The sequence below is a fragment of the Vanessa cardui genome, chromosome Z, assembly GCF_905220365.1.
Source record: "Vanessa cardui chromosome Z, ilVanCard2.1, whole genome shotgun sequence".
Classification (NCBI taxonomy): domain Eukaryota; kingdom Metazoa; phylum Arthropoda; class Insecta; order Lepidoptera; family Nymphalidae; genus Vanessa; species Vanessa cardui.
The window spans coordinates 14,116,927-14,141,521 of NC_061154.1; the positions used below are offsets into that span (position 1 = coordinate 14,116,927).

The following is a 24,595-nucleotide window of genomic DNA, read 5'->3' on the forward strand; positions in this document are numbered from 1 at the left end:
ATTTGTTAACAAACACATTATAAGATTACTCGTTTGTATACCTGCCCTAAAAACGGGGAAATGGAGTTTTTAAAACATGAATTGGCTTCAGCAAAGAAATCAACCATCCATAAAGTGAACACTTAAATATGAACAATGACACAAATGGAATGTTTCATTCAACTAGCTTCGAATCCTGACTTTGTACGGTGAAAAAAATTTTCATTGCTGTGAAATGGCCATCCAAAAAAATCATCCAAGACAAACAGACACAACTAAATCCATGCTGTTTGAACGCCTTTGCTGCAGAGCTTCTCGCCTTACCTGTCCTTGCGCGAGGATTAGTTTGATTTACATAGCAACCAGTCGACAAAACTCCAGCTATCGAGTGTCCTCAGGTACCTAGCCACCGAAACCAAAACTGGGCAGTGCACCGTAAGAGTCTTCCTGGAATGGGGATACAAAAAATATTATACTCGGTCCAGCTGCTAAGGAGGAGTTCAATGAGGTTCAAATCTATTTAAAACCGATTTCAAGCCACAGGTGGACACGGTACCTACCTTTCCCAACGATAACACGTTGAAATTTTTGTGATTTAGTCATATAAAATGCGTGCTTAGCACAAATAAAGATATGAAGTTTGATCTACAAATGATTTGATTTATTCCCATGTATGTTATGATGAAGTATCAACACTATATTCAGCAAAAAGGTTTATTTATTTATTTGATGCGTACCGATGTTCATTTTTATCCTTTTTTTAAATATTTCATTTGATATTTCACCGCGAGAATTTGTTTGCTTTCTAACCCTTGATGTCTGGTACTAGGTTCATTTTCCAAATATTGCAGTTAGCACATATTCAACTTCTACTATTTTTGGGGCATAAATATTGAAAATATTGGAAATTAAGAAACAAGTGTTAGAAAATTTGAGCGACTGAAAGTCGACAACTCAATTGCTAACACAAACCTATTACGTACTCTGGCTGAATGAATGCCGAAATGAATTAATAACTACTTAATTATGATAGTATTATTAAAATTATTTATCATGAGGTTTTGGACCGGCGCTCATCAGTTTTTATTAACTATACTTTTTTCAAGAGTAATTTGTTTATTTTATTTAATACTAGCTATACCCGCCCGCTTCGCTGGGCATTAGTAGCAGAAAAATATTATTTTCATTTTTCATTTTGTAATTAATTACTGATCATCAACTATGTACAAATAATAAAGAAACAAATAAAGAGAACAAAACATGCGAGAAGAAGAGAACAGAAAAATAATATTCTTCATCTATTTCATCTTCTTCAAGATGTTCTCGATAGGCTGCAGATTGGTCATAACACCTATAAACTTATACGATGTTATACAGGTTCGATGAAATTTTTAATTAAATTTCTATAGTCTGTAAAAGTTTGCATCAAACCAACACGTCCTCTTTTATCCGCTTCCAACGAATATCGATGTTATTACATTTACAACCTTGCCAATACTTGCGAACGTACGTCAAAGCATCCTGAGCATATTCGTGCATATGTCTTGGACTTCCACTGTACGAAGATCTTTGTCCAATATCAGCAGATACTATATCATTCGATATTGTATCTCGTAAATAAATGTACTTTTTGGCTCAGAGTTTTGATTAGTTGTATCGAATGTAGTTTAATCGTTCGTTCTCGACCATAGCGTACATGTTAACAATGAATTGTTAAAACAGTTGACGACACTTCAGAATACAGTTAGATTGATTATCTCTAATCATTATACGATACACAAAAAAATCCATACAATTAACTCTTCAATGTCACAGAGCCTGTCGTGAGAATATTTTGATACAGTCCGAGATGATATCCATCTATAATTGAATAATCGTAATAACTGTCATACGGTTGATGTGTTTCAGCGACACCTTGATTGTTTTTGTGTCGTTTAATGATAACAACACCTTGTTTTGTACCGACAACTACAGCTGTGGGTTCAGGAGCTATGGCAGCATGAAAATGCCTTTCATGCTCTGCATTCAATGGCGTTCTATCTGCATTGATAATGACTTTGAATCATTTGTTGTTTCACCCTCTAGAGCAGTTTTAAAATCTTTAACTAAACATTTATTTTCATAAAGTATAATCCTAAATTTAGCGATGATTCTCGATTAGTTTCTGGTAATCGAGAAATCATCGCCATGGTGGTACTGAACATGCATCGAAGATCAATCTTTTTCTACGTTGTCCATGGAATAAATCTCCAGAAACTGGAGATTTTATTTAGATACTGGAAGAAGTGAACCAATCATATGATACACTTTAAACGTAGATGCGAAATTATTGAATTGTACAATATTTGTTGCTCCAAATGATGTCATTTCAAAGCAAGCAAAGATTTAAGAAAATGGTAAATACATTTTGCCAGTGGAGTAACACTATACCAGCAGTTTATTTTAAACATCATAGCGTGACAATATGGGCATACTATATTCATTGAACCAATGATCACATCGGGATTTATTGAGATTCTAGTTCTTGACTTAGTCTATTTTAATCGTTGATCATCCAGTCGTTGGGCTCGGTTGTCAAGTGTTTCAGTATCTCTTGATGAAGATGCTTGTTCGAAGATCTGGAACTTGATCATTATGTTGACTAACTGTTCTCAAAGTAGAAATTCGGATTCTATTTGTTTCTAAGCGTACATATTTCTTGTTAGTGTGTTGTTTCCGTAGCTCGTTTGGATGACGCTGCGCATATATTGTTGATGTTCTGATCTTTTGTTTCTTCAATGGCATGGTGGTTTCTGTTTATTGTTTGATTATTATATTATTTGATTCAATGATGATCAATGATTTTCATTTTTATTTCATATTTTATACTTATCGGTTGATCGGCATAGAAATGCATCGTGATACTCGTAAGGGCCATCTGTTGGTTATTTTATATGATACGGATGAAATAATCACTTTCTCCGTGGAAAATTACTTGTACGTACTCATTTTCATGACAATCGGTTAAACGGTGTAGATATATTTATATCGCAGCGCTACCTGGTGGCGAGTTACATCGATGGGGATAGCATAATCTCTTTATTCATTTAATCTTAATGATCGATCAAATACTTTCTGAGTTTATAGATGACGCACAAACAAACATATCCACTTTTGTGTATAGATAGCCTTTCATTTGCGCAAGCATATGTTTTTCCTGTATACCAATTTTTATAAAGATTCACGGTGCATCTGTTCTCGAGTTATAGCAGACCATACAGACCAAAAAAAATCTAAAATGGTAAAAATTATGTCAGTCAATCATAAAAAGAATACTTAGCACTTATTTTTGTCGTACAAAAATAAGTGCGCAGACAGACTCTAGAGATTTATATAAGACCTAGTATAGATTTAATATTCACGTGCGAAAGCTTTATTATTAGCGTATTTCATGTATAACTTTGGTGTTTCTATACCGATTTCTATGCTTCTTTTTATGGAATAGTTAATACTGTTAACTTTTTTATATATTATATATAAACGCAGGAATAGACAAATATAATCAGAAAGCTTCGAACTACTAAGCTATTGGGAGTGACACGTGTTATTGTGAGTCAATCATAAAAGATAAACAAAGGCCGTCATGGGATATTTTTTACATAATTTTAAGGAGAACATTTCCGTAATACACAATTTCTATGTAGCTTTAACCATTAAGTTTGTACACGCGACGGAAGCTTAAAATATGGAGTAACTTCTCCCGTTTTTCCGACATTTCCCTTCACTGCTCTGCTCCTATTGACTGTAGCGTGATGAAAAGTATACTATAACCAGCTCAGGAGTATGAAAAATAATTGTACCAAGTTTTGTTAAAATCCGTCGAGTACTTTTTGTTTCTATAACGGTTATACGGACAGACAGACAAAAATTTTCCGATTGCATTTTTGCCATCAGTATCGACCCCTTATCAACCTCTGATAGTTATTTTGGAAATATATTTCATGTACAGAATTGACCTCCCTACAGATTTATTATAAGTATAGATGAGTCGCTAAACTTGAGATTAGTAATTATTGTACAAAAGCAGGAATATGTTTTGTTACATGACAACAGTATTAATAACTAGATCACACCCGTTAATTTTAGATAAGAACAATTGAACATCAACACATACATTGCTTGAACACGAGGAGGATATAACTTAATAATGCCCAATATCTGTCAACAAAAAGACATCCTTTATTGAACAATGTAATCGTTCCTGTAATGGATTCCCGCACACATCTGTCGATCGATATATTTTGAGCAAACAATTTTTATACGATTGAAAACATTGAGGTCCCGAACGTGAATTCCGAATCGGACCGGGCAAAACACAGACAAATCAATATGGGTATTTGTATTCCTCTCTATAATTTCTAGTTCACTTGTTCCACGGAAAATGGTGCTCTGAGATAATCTTTTTTTTAATACGTCTAAATTCATACATAGTACATAATATTTATTGGATTATTTATAATAAGTATTTTTTAGGTTCTTTATCGTATATGTTTAGATAGTAATATATATATTAGTAAAGACATCACGTTCTGACCGCTTCTCTGTACAGTCGTGGTAAAAAATGGTTCGTCACCTTAAGATCTATTTTTATGTGCTCAGTATGAGCGATAATCCGCTTTACCGATAGAAAAAAGTTGAAACTGACAGAGATATTTTGCCAATTCATTAGAAGTTATCATATCTAATTTGAATTTGTAATGACTAATTATGCCAGTAAAAGGTTTCATGTTGATATAAAAGACTTAGTCCAAAGATGTTACACCAGTTTGAACCAAGTTATCGTACTATGTAAGTTTAATTTTTCAGTTATTGCCTTAGTTTGAAAAGGTACTAAGAGTTTACGATTTGACAAATATTTTCTTACTCTGACTGCACATTGAAAAAGGGGGAGATGATCAACGGAATTTAATGATCCTTTAAGAAGAAATATTTAAGGACAATCTGTGGCGAGCTATAGTCTCTTATCAATACGCTGAGTAGTGTTCACATGATCTGTGCACAAGAAAGTAATACGTTGTATAGAAAAGTCGAAAGTAAATTAAATATTATATGCGGTAACCGTTATTATTCTAATCTACACTCAAATACTGTCAAAAACTGTAAAGCAGACCGTCCAACGGACATCCTTCCACCTAATAAAATTGGGTTGACGAAACGCCATCATGTAAACGTTTCCGACCAAAAATTTAACACAATTTTAAAGAGGACTTATTGCAACACGTCCAATGGGAGCTGAGACTAAATACAGAGACATAGATGGATAGCTTTGACACTTTGCGGCAGATTTACAATTTAATTGTAAATATTTTAATGTTTCACTACAAAGAAGTCTTTGAACAGTGTTTATACATTTATGTTAACTTTAAGTACTGGCTCGTCATTCGATTAATTAGAAAAATAAACTATTATGACAGTAAACAAACGTGTCAGTCACATATTGGTAGTTTGAGTGTTCGGTATAAACCAATATAAAGATGAATATGATAAAATCGAGTCGGGTAAGTATGAGCCTTAAGTATATTTTAATTTTAATATAAGATTAAATGTCTAAATTAGTTTAAGCATTCTAACTACAAATACCGTGAACTAACTTTTAATTTGGTTATACCTATTTATTTTCTATGGTTTATTTTATTATTATTATATTTAATGAAGAGCACTGTCACTGTCATGTAAGCTTCTTTATACTATTAACATAGAACGCCTACCACGATATATATCTTATTATTTGTAATTATGATGTTACAACTATCCTTCCTTCAAAAGTACTGATATTTACGATAGCAAAACTTAAGAGTTGTGGAGTTGGAATGGAGATGAATAATTGTAATAAAAAATCTTTATGGCTATGACTTATGACTTTATAGAGTGATAATCTGACTCGAACCACCCCGCATTGGAGCAGCGTGGTGGAATGTGCTCCTAGCTCTCCTCAAAGGGAGTGGAAAATTTAAAGGCTGTTATTATAGGAAAATAATAATAATAATCTGACTCGCAATCATGATCATGACTTTAAAACGAATTATAATAAATTATTTTACAGACGATGAAACTTCAAACAAATTATTGTACGGCACAGTGTTGTAAGATAACGTTCCTAGGAGTTTTCGTTACATATGTCAAACAAAACAGTCCTTGTAATATTATAACAATGACTATGTACATTTATTCACGACTTGTTTTAATGTTAAACCTATAATATGATTAAAATATCAACTAATACGTTTGAATTCGTTAATATTATATATACATACAAAGCCACATTTAATTTTATTAAAGTTATTAATTAGGCCCCATAAAGCTTTTACGTGTAATTAACGTCCCATCCTATTGTGTTATTCTGATTTGTATTCATATTGAAATAGTATGCTATGTATGAGCTGTACTCTATTGTATACTATCGACCCACCCCGGCTTCGCACGGGTTTAATGCTGATACTAAATATACTATATACTTTATTTATTTACGACTTCACATAAGAAATATGTAAAATTATCAGTTTTCCTTTACTATATTGTCCATGTATTATATACAAAAACCTTCCTCTCTCGAATTACTCTATCTATTAAAAAATAGCATCAAAATTCATTGCGTACTTTTAAAGATTTAAGTATACTAAGGGACATAGGGACAGAGCAAGCGACTTTGTTTTATTCTATGTAGTGATTAATTAATTTTAAATGTTTGCAGATATTGATGTGTATGAAATGGCAAAACAGCATGTTCGCAAAGCGAGTTTTAAGAGGTTATTATTATATTAATAATAATATTTTAATTCTCATTTAGCAATCTACATTTATTGGCGAATTTTGTAACTTCAATTATTTTTTGTTCTTCAATAATTGGAAACGATTATGATTTGTACATTTTTAAATAGTTTTAAGATTTACGATTTTTGTTAAGATGTATTTTCAGGAACGAAACGTAACGCATCATATACGATTCAACAACACAAACACGACTGCTTGGTTATCGGCGCGGGAGGAGCAGGCCTTAGAGCGGCTATAGGGCTTGCTGAAGCTAAGTTCTCCGTAGCACTCGTCAGCAAACTATTTCCTACTCGCTCACACACTATTGCTGCTCAAGGCGGAATGAATGCATCTATAGGTAACTTAAGTCATAGAAACTAATCAAACGTTTGACAGATTTATGTTTAGAAAGTTCTTATTAAATATACTCGTCCCTTTTTCCCTTGACTTTTGTGGTATCCGGAAATCTGCATGGATCAATATAGTGAAGTAAGCTCAAAACTTCGTTCTTAATCTTGCGAGTCATTTACATATTTACCAATGAAAATACGATACAGTTAATTGTAAAACACATTATAAGTTATCAAAGCATTGGTACTACTAATAAAATTCGTTCGCCACGTCTTTCTACCTGTCTGTCAGCCTGTCTGCCTTAACGTGGTGAAGTGAAAAACCTCTGAAAGGTTTTTCAAGTATAGACGGAGTGAGTGCTTCATGATTAGGTGTAATGTCCATTATGGTCGTGTCAAGGTTGAAATATAGGAATAATTGTTGGAGATTACGTAAAGAATCATCGAGACGAGAGCTTTATTGATGTGCGCCGAGTAAACCAATGGTGTTATATATGTATGTATATGTATGTATATATGCTATAAAAGTAATTTAATTTTTCCATCTGTCAATAGGCAGCATGCACGAAGATGATTGGCGCTGGCATTTCTATGATACCGTCAAAGGATCCGATTGGCTCGGCGATCAGGTAAAATAGATTTAATGACACAAAACATTTTTTAACACACATGTCAATTTTGGAATCAATATAAAATATTTTTATCAAAGAGAAACCAGCAGTGGAACATTCACTTTGTACACTAACATAAATATTTATTTATTATCTTTGGCATTCGCTTGAATACTTTGATAAAAATGAAAACTAAAAAGTTGTTATTTACTCAATATTCTATTGCACAATCGGGAATTCCGCGAGAGCGAGCTTAACGAAGTTACTTTCTCTGCGAACGTACAGAGAATTATAAAGGTAGGTTCATAAAAGAGGGAATAGAATATCATATTTACAACTGTGTAGTATTATGAATGTTACCCGCAAATAAAAACAAATGTAGGTATATATGTCCCAGGCAACAAGCTTAATTATTCATACAATGAAGCTAGTTGCCTAATAATAAACAAGCTACCTATTTTTATTAACATGTAATATAAGTGTATATATTTTCCAAAGATGTTAATTAAAAAAAACTAACCTGTTTCCAATAAACGCCTAATTATATATAATAATTGACTATGTATTTTTCTATTAAGTAAGATCAAGTTACCATCAATTTAACATCCTCATTAATTATGACAATTTAAATAAAGGTTACAAGTCTGTTTGTCGCAATCAAAGTTTTGCGAGAGTAACCTTCGCCTTCCATATAATTTATTGATTCAATATCATAATTTATATCACATTACTATTGCATAATATGAATATAGCAGGGACTATTGAATTTACTTTATTATATACAATTATTCTTGTAATTAATTGATCAATAATTTGTAAAACTGTAATTAATATTATTTTATATGGCATAGCATTTAATACTGACATGTAAAACTATTTCTTATTTTAAATATGATTGAGCTGTCATTAGAATACAATTGGACGATAGCGGGGCATTCAATAAAAAAGATAGAGAGATTGGACCATCATTTTAAAACGATAATATTATTTTGGCCATCCAGAACTACTGAAATTATAAACGTCATACTAGTTAAGTATTTTGTGAAAACTAATTATCAAACAAATACTACTAGCATGCTTAGTATTAGTGATACACGGGTGGGTCTTTGTAGGATCGAAAGACTTAATTAATCGTTACTGTGGAATAATACTCGCAACAAACATAAAGGGAAATCGAACATATTTGAAATTCATGCGTACGATTATTACGAATAATATTTCGTTAATTGACAATTTGCAATAATAATATTTTGCCGTTTGTGGTTTTGGTTCAAATATCGAATGATAAACTATTTTAGTTGTCAACGTTTTAATATAATTATCAATTCAATTACGAAAATAAAAGTAGGAAAATAATTGGTCACGTCTGATATTATTTAATAAATGTGATCATCTCAGTTGATAGGGAGGGTCGAAATAATTTTATATATAGTTGTAATAAATGAAAAAAATATAAAAAAAGATAATATATACTTTAATAATTACATCAATTTACTTATAATTATGTAAGGTTGTGTTGGCTACATTTTAAGACTATTACTTTTTTAGAGATATATATGAGTGGAATGCTGTTTGCCGTCAGTACACTACAATATATAAAATATTACAATTTTTTTGTAGTCTTCATATTTCTCACAAATAAAGGAACCATTTAATTTACTCATGAAGATTTACAAGTAATTTGATAATTAACATTTCATCATATTACCGCTCATGTAATTCTCTTTAAAAAAGGAGTACACTCTTTCCTTGAAGGTATTGCTGCAAGATAAATATAATGAACCCTTAAGTAGGTATACATTTTTGTACCTGTACGTGTCAACTTATATTGGTTTTAAAATTAATTGTACTGCAACGTTCAATATTCAGTACGCTAACGTATTATTTGGAACTGATATTACCAAATTTGAATACCACGAATACTTCATAAGCGTTTACGTGAATTCGGAACGTTATTGACGCTAGCAGTATTGAAATCTCGACAAAATTAATGTTAATATTGTGTCTCCATAAGTACAATTGAATTACATTATTTGGTAAAGTTTTGTTATAAAAATTAGTTTATTTAGGATTTATTCATGTGAACAGAGTAAATTATTCTTGACGTACGACGTTTGTATGTTAAATTACGTAAATTTATTTAGTTTAGAATTTGGATATTTAATATTCATTTATGATTTTTATTTTGACCTAATATTAACTGAGAAATAAATTGAATTATATGCTCTTTATATAGGAGAATAAATATCATCATATTATCGACCGATTATTAGATTGATGATTATTTTAGGAATCATTGTCAATACGTATAAAATCTTGATTGATTATAATTAAGCAGAGTTACATTTTTTTTGGTAGGATTGGACCAGCCAAAGATTGAGTTTATTAATCATAATTCTGTAACCCAATTTATAATTATTTAAAGCTAGCAGTGAGGTACGAACAATATGTACTAGATAAAATCAATTCACATTAAGCATGACTTAAATCCCAACAGACATAACGAGACATAAGCAAATAATCTACCTAATCCTCTAGCTCCCTGTATTCCCTATGTATTAGCACTATCAATATAATTAAATTTCCATCTCTAATTCTACAAAACGGTACAATACAAATAAGCTTTATAATACATCAAAGAGAATTAACAATAGAGGTTTTAATATGAAGACTATGAAACCATACCCGCTTAAAAAAGCTCTCATAAAATATCTTTACAAAAGATTTTACCTTATTACAATCTGCACTCTATACTAATATTAAAAATGAGAAAGGAACTGTCTGTAACCTCTTCGCACTAAAAACGATTCATATGAAATTTGTTACAGTGATTATTTGAGTCCCGAGTCAGAACATAGGTTACGTTTTTTTATCACCCCTCGTGGGGGTAAAATAGCGAGAGACTGTTTGGGCGCTATGTGTAAAGTTTACAATTTTCGTGCGAGTTATGCCGCAGCTTCAGTTTGTTATAAATTTGATGCAATAGTTATTTGTTACGCGAAAGTTATTTAATAAAACCGTTTTAATACCTTATTATGATGTGCTTGTTCGTTTGTGGAAGTTGTGTTTTAATAAAGCCGTGTCGGTGTGAATACATGTTTAAATACACTTAGATACAAACAAAATCGCCGGCAGTCATGTCATATGATGTATTATATATTAAAAACTTTTTCAAAACATAATGCATCATTCATTTGGTAATTTTCATGAATATTTGGTCACTGGTTTTTAGTTTAGGACCGCATAGGATGAGTCTAATTTATTAAATATACATATATGAACATAGTTTGACTTTCACTAGCGACACTAAAAAATATCTCAATGTTTTGGGATATATTATCTCAACTTTGAAAATACCGAGATTGCCAACTCATATCATATAAGTGTTAGTTTTTCCGTTTTTTTTTATTTTACATGGGTAATTTGCACTTCGTTACTCGTAACTCAAAAACGATCGGATACTTATACTCATAACGATTCTTTAAGTGTTGTTATGTATGCCTTTTTCAATTTCTCGTTTAAGATTAATTTTCTAGCTTCAGTGAAGATGTTAATCAATGATATCTTGGGGTAAGCCTTTGTGAAAGTCCGTATGGGCGGTACGTCCGTAGTTTCATATCCTAACACCAAACAGCAATAATTTTTAACATTTCTGGATCTGGTTTGAAAGACGAATGAGTGTTGGTAACTACAGACAAGCGACATAATTGCAGCTTGGTTCTCGTGGTTGATGCATCGGCAGTATGCTAACTCCATTTCAAATAATTAAAAAAAAGCTCATACACTCAATCGTTTTGGTTTTCAAAATGATATGTTACTGTTAAAAATATGTTAATGTTTGTTGAATTTGAAAATAATTCATTTCTCTCTTCTCTTAGGACTCCATTCAGTACTTGACAAGGAATGCACCTAATTGCGTTTTTGAATTAGAGAACATGGGTATGCCATTTTCTAGAACTAAGGATGGCAAGATCTACCAAAGGTCCTTCGGCGGTGGTACCATCAAAAACGGTAAGGAGATCGCAAAGAGAACTTGTGCTGTTGCTGATAGGTGAGTACATTTTTATTTATATATTTTACTTTTATGTATAAAAACACGTTCACGCACAAAATCAATTTTGTATAATGTCAAAAACATTTTGACATAAAAAATATATCCACTTAAAAAATATATCCACTTAAAAAATCGAAAGATTTTTTTAATACATTTGCTTTATCTTTGCTATAATATTGACCAGTGCTACCATCTATTGACAAGAGTGACGATATTATTTTCCTTAAATTTCGCCAAACGAACAGCGCCATCTTTTGGGTGGTGTACAACGAACTGATTAGATGGTACTGCAAGTAATTTCTAGATGGTATAGTCGAGAAATAATAAATAAAAATGTTCTGCTCAATTGTCGTAACCATTAAAATTTAGGTATCAACATTTTTACAATAGAAATAACATTTTTATTGAGAATTATAGAAAAGTAAATAAATAATACTTATATAGCACAAACAATATCATGATTTATTTAAAGATAAATCTATTAACTCTGGAAGTTCAATTTCTACGCGTTTATTTATTTGTTAATAAAATATTATTTATTTACTTTTTCTTGTACTTCTCTCAAGTCGTATTCACGTTCAATAAGATACTCGTAAGTACAATCGTCCTTCACTCTGATTCGAGGGGGGAGGGGGAGCTGTTGGAATTATAAGTGAATAAATTTACAATATGGTATCATATCATTACATAGAAATAAATGGAAATTTGACTTAATATACCCAATATGCAACAGCAACATTGTTAAATAAGACACCTTCTCGTGAGCTGTTTATCCAGCAACATGATTCAAGTTCAGATTAGCTCATATTGCAAAATATCATCAGCGCTTAGTGTATTTATGATTTGCAGAACGGGACATGCTCTTCTCCACACCTTATACGGGTACACGACAAAATTTAAGAACATCGATCTTTTCTCTGAATACTTTGTACTGGACCTGTTGGTACAAGATGAAGTTATTGTGGGCGCCTTGGCGTTAGATATGGATGACAGCAGCTTACACAGGTATATAGCATAATGTCTTATGTACTGCCTGGGAACTGGTAATTTTTTTGTTTTTAAGAAAGCCAAAACCCGATCTCAGTGCCACATATCAGGTCAGGTCATGAAAATCATCAAAATTGATCCAGGTAGGTTAATGGAATCCATTTTGGAATAAGTAAGTATATACACTTGCCCATAACACTTGTGTGTTTTGTTTTGTATGTAAATATGAGTGAGTATATCTGTGATATGAAAAAAACTACGTAGCTATAGTTTTTAAAAGGAGAATGATCTCTGCAGTACAATCTCATTCGGTTCGTTTAAATACATTTTTATATTACTGTTTATGTTTTTATATCGTGTAACATTTTTTACATATTAATGAAACAAGTCTGTGCAATTATTGTGCAAATAAACATAAAATGATTGATTGATGATTTTGGGTTGTCTGGAAAAGTTGGCTGAGCCATAAAATCGCCTGTTGTACAACACTTTTCTACTATCTACTTCTTTTTTTATATTCTATTTTTGCATTTTATTAATTTTGTGTTACTTTCTTTTTTTTGTTTTTTGTTTATGGTGTACAATAAAGTATAATTCAAATTGAGGTATTTTTGACTATATGGCAACACTTACAGCTTATATTGTTTACCCTATATAAATATTTTCTTATGGATTTTTGTAAGACTATGTCTAATACTTGAATTATGATGAAACTTTTACTTTTATTTATATGAATACGCGATTTTATTTCGGTTTAAGTATAAAAGCGTGTATTTATATAATTAAAGTGAGAGTAAATCGTGATCATCCGCCGTTCGACGACGTTTCAAGATACATCAGACTTCAGTCGATTAATTGATACTTATTTTTTTCATAATCATTATTCATATTTTAAAGATTATTTACCTCAGTAATGATTCGCGCGATGTACATTAATTTTATTTTTAACTTTTAGTAACTTAAAATATTTTTAGTAATGCCTAATTATATATTAACAATAGGTATTAGTATGTAAGTATTTGTTGTTGATTTTTAGACATATAAATAACTACAGGAAGAAACTCAAAGAGGAAGCTATATGTGTCTTGACTTTGACTTTGGCTACGACGAGTTCTCTTCGACTGACTAAGAGGAGACATTGTCGTAACCATGTCTGAGCAAGACAACATTACTCGTTTCAGGAAGACTTATTAAATTTAGTATAACTACAACACGGTATTACTTAGTTCTTAAGTTTTAAAGTTTAGTTTCTGTCAAATATTTTTATATAGACATATTATTACGCATATTATTAAGTCGTCTTAACAAAACAATCGTCTATAAGTATTTTGTCCTGTGTTGCGTGCTGTTACTGTTACGTGATTTTCGTTTGGTATTACATTGTAAATTTTATACATATTACATTTAAAAAATATCGCAAAATACTATACTTACTACAAAAAATGCCTAAAACGCCTTGAGCAAGCTGATAGCGCCGGGTAAGGGATGACTTTTTTATTAATATCTGCTTTAAAATAATTAATTTATATATTTAATTTGAGGCTGTTATTCTTTAAATAGAAGTTCGATGATATAATGTTACTATGATAATTTAAAATAATAACAGTAAGAGGTGTGCCCGGCGTTGGAGGCGGAGAGGCGGATCCTGACCTGCGATGTAGTCTGAAACTCCTCCTTATGAACAGACGCGACGGCGATGCTATATCGGGTCGTGGCGTCATTACCTCGTTTAAGAGACCTTCATGACCTCGATTCCATGTACTCGTTTTGAAAATTCTTATCGAGTAATTTTGTGTAATGCTTTCGTTCGGATTAATAACAGGGTACGCACAATCCAGTAAAACCTTTTTCATGTTCATAATTTGCTGAAATCGTAACGCCGTTTACCCAAGTCGTATAATTATTTTTCAGAACTTCTTTGCTGTTGCTCTATCGTTCGAGAATTGTCATTTTTAATTTACTTTGATAAGATTCCACTCCATACCATTTCATTTTGCGAGTAGGGCGCATTCGATCTGTTTTCTATAATTTTATATAGGCAGAGGAGACTATTATTTATTGTAAAATACTAACTAGCTCACGCGTATTGTAAGTATTATATTCATGAATAGTTTACGAAATTGTAATTCATGATAATTAATATGAAGGTATTGATTGAGATCAATCCCTGTAACATTTTAACACAATAAATTTGCGATTAATTTTAGCATAAGGAGGTGTCTAATATCTCGTTCTTATTTTAACTTAGATAATTCTAGATTAGTTTAGTTTAGATACAGACAGATCACAGCGAGAAATATACATTAAAATACATTTAATTTCAATTTTTATAATTTTAAACGAAGCTAAATTGTTTTAAGACTATGGGCTTACTTATGTCATAACATTTAACTTAATTCATTGTCAGTTCAATTTTCCGTGCTATATATTGTGTACTAATCGTTTCAGCAGTACTATTGTCTACTGCCTTGGCTTAAGCTATGGCTACAACAAGATCACTTCGTTTATTTCAAAGAAGTGGCATTGTTGTAGTCCAGTCTAAGCAAGGAAAAGTCATCACTTCTTAGGAGAGAACTTATTTAACTCATTATCTGATTGTAAATATCTGATTATTTTGTTATTTGTAATATAACTATACATCTATACATATAATGAAATTGGAGTGTCTGTTTGTAACATTAAAATGCATATGTGTTTATACAAATATACCAAAATAATATTTTTTAGAATTATTGTCGGTCTGTCTGTCTGCACAGTCTGTTCCGGCTAATCTCTGAAACGGCTAGACCGATTTTGACAGGACTTTTACTGGCAGATAACTGATATAATAGGGAGTAACTTAGGCTACGATTTTTTTTTGTTATTGTCAAAAGGGTACAAGGTCGCGGTCTCAGCTTGCAACCAATAACTATATAAAACGCATAACAGGTCGACATCGCTGACTCACTTCAACTGTTTAGTCATCGTAAGGTTACATTCATCAAAAGGAATTAGCCTTACGATGATTTGACATTGAAATGAGTATTTCACCGATAGTGTAGCGAAGAATCTAATCATCTTGATCGTGCAAATAACATCATAATCAGTCGACTCCTTATGTGAAGTTGGTCTGTATGAAATGTTCAAAAAGCCTTGCTCGATCAAACCTTGTATGTCACTTTTTTAAATCTTATCCTAATTTAGAGATGTGTTTATATGATTACATTTAATATTGCATAATCATGATTATCTTCTTATTATTTTGTTTATTACATGAATTATAAATATTATGTTGTATTTTCAAATTTTTCTTTTAATATTTCTTGTGAAAAGTGTTATATTGTATACGAATATTTTCAGCAGTAATATTGTCCTGTCTTGACTTAAGCTATGGCTACGACAAGATCACTTCGTTTTTTTCAAAGAAGTGGCATTGTTGTAGTCCAGTCTAAGCAAGGAGAAGTCATCATTTATTCGACGAAGACTCATTTAATTGTTTACAGATCTGTTAACATTTAAATGTTATGTATATATTATCCTTTGTCAAACGTGTTATATTGTGTACAGATCATTCCAGAAGCACCAGTATTTAATGTCTTGCCTTAAACTATGGCTATGACATGATCACTTCGTTTATTACAGAGAAGTGATTTTGTTGTAGCCCAGTCTAAGCAAGGAAAATACATCATTTGTTTAGGGAAGACTCAATTAACTGATGAAATTATTGTGAATATGTGCTTATATTGTTGTTTATATTTACGCGTATTCTTCTTCCATAATATTTACCTAACTTAAAAAATCCGTTTACTATATTTTGGTTAATGTGTTATGAAATGTACGAATCGCTTTCGAGCATTCGTTTTTACTGGTAATCGAGATGTCTCAACTTAAAGTTGTACTACGATACGATACGATACACTTTAATATACGTTTAACTAAAAGTTATTCTATCGTAGCAATGTTTGAAGAACGAGAAACTGTCGTATGTTTTTTGAAAATGCACTAATCTATTGAAATAAATCTGATAAATCTACTTTTCTTAATTTATACTATATATTATATATTTAATTTAGTAAAAATATTTTAAGTTTTAAAGGTTTAAAATTACCGTGTTTTAGCAACAAACATCTGCTAAACGAAACATAGAGAGGAAAGAAAAGAAAGACTCGAACTATTCACACGACACAAATACTTCAGTTCACTTCGAAGTATTAATTTTGTCATCATTTTTTAATTCTTTCCCTTCGATTCTCGGTACGGGGTGTTTAAACTATCATAGTATCTGTACGAGGCGTATTCGATCTCTCTGTATCGAACGTTTTAGACAATTAAAATGATTGTGAACATGTATTTGTTCTGTCATTTAAAATATTAACATTAACCATTTATGTATGTCTTAAATGAACTGGGATTCAGTTATATTTATTATTTTTTCTTTAAATTTCATATCGTGGTCTTCGATTTAGCAGCACGAGTGCATACTGTCTTGACATAAACTGTTACTACGGCAGGATCAAATTTTTTATTTCATAGATTTGGTAATGGCGTAGCACAGTGTATGCAAGGAAAAATCAGCATTTTTTGGGGAATATAATTAAACTGTGTAATTGTGAATGTTTGCTTATGTCTTCAAATTTAACTTTTTCATTTTTATTTGAATATTTCTTATTGATATTGTATATTGTGTACTAATCGTTTCAGCAGTCCCAGTGTCTACCGTCTTAACTTAAGCTATGGCTACAACATGTTCACTTCGTTTATTTCAAAGAAGTGGCATTGTTGTAGTCCAGCCTAAGTAAAGATAACTCATCTTTTTCTTGAGGAGGACTCATTTAACTGTTAACATTTAAATGTTATACTTTTCAAAGGTTGTCTTGAATGAAGTCACCATGTATTATGTTATGTCAAACGTGTTATACAGTGTTCAAATCAAAGCACTAGTATATTATATCTTGACTTAAGCTGTGGCAAAAACAAGATTACTTCGTTTATTTCAAAGATTGAAGAAGAAGTATTGTTCTAGCCTAGTTTAAGCAAGAAGAAGTCACCACTGTCTGAGGAAGATTCATCGAAATCATTATGGATATATGCTATTTTTTTTTCGTTTATAATATGAAGGTTAAAAATGAAAATATCTTTAAATGTGTGAATTTTGAATTCTGTCACAGTCAAAAGGCTATTATTGAACCAAGTTTTGAAAAATAATATTGATGTAGCAACAACACGCACTTGAAAAAAACACAGAGAAGGAAGACATATCTTGGCTTAAACTATTGCTACGACGAGATCACCTCGTTTATTTTGCCGAAGTATTCTTGTCTTAGCAAAGTTTAAGCGTGGATAAATCATCGTTTGTATTGGGAGGAAGCATTCGTTTTGTCTTTAAATAGTTTAATTGTTTTCCTAGCAGGCATTTACAATAATGAAGAAATACGAAACGGAATGAAGATACCTTGACGTAAACTTTGTCTATGATGATATTATTTCGTTTGACTTCAAAGATCTGATATCTTCATAGCGAAGTCTAAGGAAAGAGAAATCAAGATTTGATTCCGGAATACTCATAAGATCATCATTATGTCGTTTGTAATATTGATATTAACCTTTTACTACTTAAAATTTACTTCAATTTAATTTCATTTCAATCGATAGTGTTAAAAGTTTTATAATATGTACGTGTTCATTAATCGTTCCAGCAGTACCGGTGTCCACAGAAAGGAGCACATGCCTTGGCTTAGGCTATGTATACAACACGATTGCTTCGTTTATTTCAAAGAGGCTGTTTTGTTGTTGCGTAGTCTGAGGAAGGTGACTTAACGTTTGTTTAACAGTATTATATTACTTGAAATAATCTTAAGTTTTCTATTGCTTGAAAATGTATTGTTTTATTTCGTTTCTTCAGCACTTCTGTCTTAAGAATAGAACACATTTCTTCCTTTATTTCGTGACTGCGACAAAATTACTTCGTTTATTTCGAAGAACTAATTGTTTCGGAGTACAAATTAAAGAAAGAGTAGTCATCGTTTGTTTTAAAAGGAAGAAATATTAATTTTATTAATTTTCAATGATCTACTATGCAGTACCAAATCTATGTGGTAACCTAGACATTAATGTACGACTTAATCACTTCGTAGAAAATTGAAGAAGGGATTTTGTTGTGCTTTTGTCTAAGCAATGAGATCACATCGTGTATTTTTGGAAGACTACACTCATAATCAGGAAGAAACAGAAATACGAATAAATATAATATGTTCGACTTAAATTTCCAGTGGTACCTCGTTTGACTTCGTAGAAGTAATTTTGTTGTAGCATAGTTATCATGATCATCGTCAGCATGGGGGAGAAATTTAATCGTGAAGACTCTTTGAACTTATTAAATTGTTATATTTTTCATAGTTTATATCATGATTATTGGCACACGCAATTTGAATTCCTAGGCTTTGATGCAGCATTCATATATAAGCTACACAACAGTGTAGCTTGTAGCAGTGTATATATTTATTACTATTTTAGTAAGACGAATATTTATATATGGCACGGTTAAAGATTTATGTTAATTCATATACATAATTTTATATTTTTACACAATCTTAAGCATGTTTTCTTATGCATTTTTTTCACTATCACCATTTCATTATCAAACTCAAGCACAAATTTAAATATTCACAATTAAATTATTGAAGTAAAATAAATTCTAAGCAGCAAACTAAGACTACTTGTCTTCGTGTTTCCTTATCTTGTTTTCGCAATAAATATATCACACAATAATAATAAAAATGTTTGTAACAGTTTCCAGGCAAAGAACACTGTTATAGCAACAGGAGGCTACCCTCGTATGTATTTTTCGTGCACGGCTGCGCACACCTGCACGGGAGATGGCTGCGCCATGGCTGCCCGGGCTGGTATTCCACTACAGGACCTGGAATTCATACAGTTTCATCCAACAGGTATCAAGATGATGTACTTTTTATGACGTCTTTCTTACTTTGCTACTCGAAGCGATAGGTGTAACTCTGTAAATTTCGCTATTAGAGTCCGCAGGCTATATGTTAAATGGAAAATGAAATCCTATGCTTCCTTATTTCGGAACATAAAATTGATTATATATCTATATTATAATATTGACGACCTCCATGGTCGAGTGTTGTGTACACCGGTTTTCATGGATACGCCACTCCGAGGTCCTGGGTTCGATTCCCGGCCGAGTCGATGTAGATTATCGTTAGTTTTCTATGTTGTCTTGGGTCTGGGTGTTTGTGATACCGTCGTTACTTCTGATTTCCATAACACAAGTGCTTCAGCTACTTACATTGGGATCAGAGTAATGTATCTGATGTTGTCTCATATTTATTTATTTATTTTAAAATAACAAAAAAAATATAAAATAATAAAATTTGTATACGACATCACTTTACACAAAATCAATCACGATAAAATAAATAAAAAGTAAGAACTATTATATTTATTGTTAAAATACTACAATTTTAGTGCTTTTTTATGATTTATTATTATTAAACCTATTTTATAATGAATTTCTCGAGCTTTATATTTAATTACTTCATAAAAACAAAGTTTAGCATAAATATTAATGACGAAATTGTCAGGCATGTATGGGTCTGGGTGCTTAATGACGGAAGGCTGTCGTGGTGAAGGTGGCTACATCGTTAACAGTGAGGGAGAACGGTTTATGGAACGGTATGCACCTAAAGCTAAAGATTTGGCCAGTCGAGATGTTGTTTCAAGATCTATCGCAACTGAAATACGACAAGGTAATAAATTAATTACAAATAATATACAATACAAAAGAGACTGCAACAGTAGTTGATCAAAGTTCCTAATTTAAGTTTAATTTCTGTAGATGTGGTTAGAACGCGTGCATCTTAAACGATGATTGCGGGTTCGAACCCAGACAAGCACCTCTGATTCATGTGCATAATATGTCTTTATAATTCATCTCGTGCTCAGCGGTGAAGGAAAACATCGTGAGGAAACCTGCGTGTGACAAATTTCAAAGAAATTCTGCCACATGTGTATTCCACCAACCCGCATTAGAACAGCGTGGTGGAATATGTTCCAAACCTTCTCCTTAAAGGGAGAGGAGGCCTTTAGCCCAGCAGTGGGAATTTACAGGCTGTTGTTGATAACAACAACAGCATGTAGCCTTACAATAATGTAAGGTTAAAAACTAACAGACGCTTTTAAATAATAATTTTTGTAAGACTTATTTGGTTCTGTGTATAAGATTGCAAAAAAAGTGAAATTAAGAATAAACTTTGTACCTTTTAATTTCACTAGCTCACTCATTAGTATGAGTAAATCAAAACATACAATTATTATAACCAATATGGTTGAGCTTACGTTTTTTTATCTTGTCGGAAAAATGAATAAAGCATTTATACGAGGGGATATATATGACTCGACGGTGCCTAGGATGCCTAGTTGGCCCATATACCTCGAGATACCGACTAAAAAACCAACGGCACCTCCGATTCTTTGGCGAAAGTCTTGGAATCGTTTACGTATGCTATCTTAGTGGCACCTATCTAAACAAAATCACGCAAAGTGATTGAATACTTGTTCACTTGATGGTTTACCAAATAAAGAAATGCTTAGCACAATATTAGACTTTACAATTTTCAGGGCGAGGTGTTGGACCGAAGAAAGACCACGTATACCTTCAACTCCATCACCTCCCCCCAGAAGTAATTCGAGAAAGGCTTCCCGGTATTTCTGAGACGGCGTGGACGTTTACGGGCGCCGATGTTTACACGCAGCCTGTTCCTATTGTACCGACAGTTCATTACACAATGGGTGGCATACCAATTAATTACAAAGGAGAGGTACATTAACAATTATTTTAATTAGTTAGCTGCTTTTGAATCTTTTTTTTTTTTCAAGGCCAAATTGAGATCATAAGGAGTGCTCCAAAAATTTGTCATGCAAATTAAATTATAGAAATGCACAACTTTCGGGAGGCTAAACAAATTGAATTAGATAAAGTGATTCGGAATGTCATTTTGGTCTAAATTATTTTAAATATTTTATTTTTCTGCCTCACTTGAACAAATAGTTCTTCTTGTTGTTCTTCTATTTTGCTCTACACAACTCTGACTGGAATTTAATTGTTATTTTATTTATAGATTTCACAATATTGTCCTTTTTATAAAAATACATTTATAATTTCAGGCGTTAATTCACGTAAATGGATGTGATAAGGTTGTTTGTGGTCTTCATTCTGCGGGGGAAGCTGTAAGCAACTGCCATGGTGCCAACCGTTTGGGAGCAAATTCTATACTAGATGTGGTTGTTTTTGGCAAAGCAATCGGTTTAAACATTGCTAAAATAGCTAATCCCGGTGCAAAACAACCAGACTTAAAGAAAGTAAGACCTTAAACTACAATTGGTGAATATACTACAGCTGGCCTGTATAAGGCTTTCGACATCAATAGAAATCTTTTGTTGATTTGTCATGTGGTTAAAACGTATTAACATCTCCTGCTCGTTTGTGAAGGAAGTATCGTGAAATTTACATGTAGCGAATCCATTTCCTCTAATTCTCAAACTCGCCTGAACATTCTGAAACAAACTCCCAACGATAGAGTGGAGTCAAGCAGTAAGATATTGCTATTTTTTTTTAAAAACAATTGTCACGTTCATCTTTAATAATGAAACAAAATTTTTCTGAATCACAAAATAAAAAGATACTATCGATAAAGATACTAGATCTAAATCAAATGTTCATTGTTTTAGAACATTTTTGACCCCGCTCTTGACAATCTGAATAAGGTGCGAAATTTACATGGTTCTACATCTGTACACGAATTGAGAGAATCAATGAGGGCTACTATGCAAAACAAATGTGGTGTGTTCAGAGACAAGAAGCTACTCTGTGAAGGTAACACTTTAGTAATTGTAATGTAATTTGAACAAAATATGATATGCCAATATAAAAATAATATTTTATTGTACATAATGTTTAAACTAAGTCAATATATAGTATAATATTCTTTAACATTTTAATTTATATACAATAAAGAGTAGTATAATTTATTCCTAATAAACCTAACCTTTTATTAGCTTATTAGCTTCACTTAATTGGTAAATGATAATTCAAAAGTCCTTGTAAAAGTCTACTTGAATAAAGTTTGTTAATATTTAATTTGATTATTACAACATGGATCTAAATTGAAATTCCATACATAAGTGTCAAAATTCAACTAAAAAATGACATCTCAAGTTTTGAAAAACAATTGCCATCTTCAAAGTTCTAAAATTTTTATTACATTTCAGCAAACTTTGAGATACAGAAATGGTATAGGATGTTCGATGACCTTCGTATGACAGATCAACGGCTTAACTGGAATTCCGATCTGATCGAGACTTTGGAACTTCAAAACATGCTACAGACTGCTGTCCAAGTTGTAGCTTGTGCTCTCAATCGTAAAGAGAGTCGTGGAGCCCATTTCAGAGATGACTTTCCAAAACGAATAGATGAAATGGATTATAGCAAGCCTACTAAGGGACAGGTTAATATGCAACCTCAGAAATCATTATCGTCATAATTATTTAGATAATATTAATCTATGCGCGCCTTGGTCAAGCTACACCAAATGATGAGATCTTACTGGTCGACCCGTATGTTCCCGCCACCTTCCTCAATTGATCAGTCCAACTGAGTGAAGGATGTCCTACATTTCCTCAGCCGATCCCTGGTCTCCTTTCTAAGACTGATCTGCTAAAATCATTGCCAGACTTGCCACATACATTTACATATGGCATGTCTTTATTTTGGAACAGAATGGAGTAAAACTATGATAATTGAAAATATATAATGGACATTTTAGCTGTTATACATATTCACCATTCACTATTCTTCCAACACGTTACCAAACTTGGAAACTAAGATGTTATGTCGCTTGAACCTATAATCACACTGGATTAGTCACTCTTCAAATCCGAACCACAATTATTTATACCCTTCACGGCTTTGCTCGCATTATGGGGGTGAACAGCCCCATTCGTTGTTTGACATAAAAAGTAGCAAATGTCCTTCTGTGGAGCTCAAGCTTGCTTTAAAACAAATTTAATAAAATTCGGTTCAGCAGTTTGGTCGTGAAAGAATAACAAGTAAGACAGAACGAGAAACATTCCTTATAATATTAGTATACATAGGTTTTTTTATCAGTGTTTGTTATTGTTATAGACAGCGAAACCAATCAACCAACATTGGAGGAAACACAGCCTGTCAAAACTCGATTTGAAATCTGGGAAAGTCGATATAACCTACCGACCGGTAATCGATAAGACGTTGGATAATGAAGTGGAAACCATTCCCCCAGTACCGAGAGTTTATTAAATTTTAAATAATGTTTCAATGTTTTTTAAAATAATTAATGTATTTTTCAAATATTTAAATACAAATGCTCTACTGACAAATGTTGTTTTTTTTTTTCAATAAAATCAGAATTATTTATCTGTCTAAATCTTTTTGTGTACTGTAACAATCGAGAAAATGGATAATAATTTATTTGATTTATGAAAGTCACATCAAAAGTATTGATTTCAATATTACAAACTCCGTACAATTTATACTACATTTTGCACAGATAGGGATATTATTATCTAATTATCTAATTAGATATTTTACATGTGTATCAGAGGTTTTTGTCTACCCCAGTACGACAATAACAGTACAGTTACAGTCAACATATCAGTCAACATATTCTTTATATTATCACAACAAAGTCTCTGGAACTTCTATTTTCGTCGGTCGAAAACGATTATATAATAATGCCGTCGTCTTAAATTACACTTCAATTAGAAAATGGGCAATTATTATTGCTATC

General features: G+C 31.9%; 1 protein-coding gene across 1 annotated transcript; it reads left to right on the top strand.

Moving 5' to 3' along the window:
- The first annotated feature begins 5,492 nt into the window (after nt 1-5,492).
- LOC124542840 (succinate dehydrogenase [ubiquinone] flavoprotein subunit, mitochondrial-like) lies at nt 5,493-24,105 on the top strand. The gene is made up of 13 exons (XM_047120722.1): nt 5,493-5,516; nt 6,710-6,764; nt 6,923-7,126; nt 7,674-7,747; nt 11,608-11,780; nt 12,633-12,788; nt 19,539-19,696; nt 20,354-20,518; nt 21,390-21,589; nt 21,936-22,130; nt 22,500-22,644; nt 23,040-23,275; nt 23,953-24,105. The coding sequence occupies exons 1-13, from the start codon at nt 5,493-5,495 to the stop codon at nt 24,103-24,105; spliced, it is 1,938 nt and encodes a 645-aa protein (XP_046976678.1).
- Nucleotides 24,106-24,595: the final 490 nt, after the last annotated feature.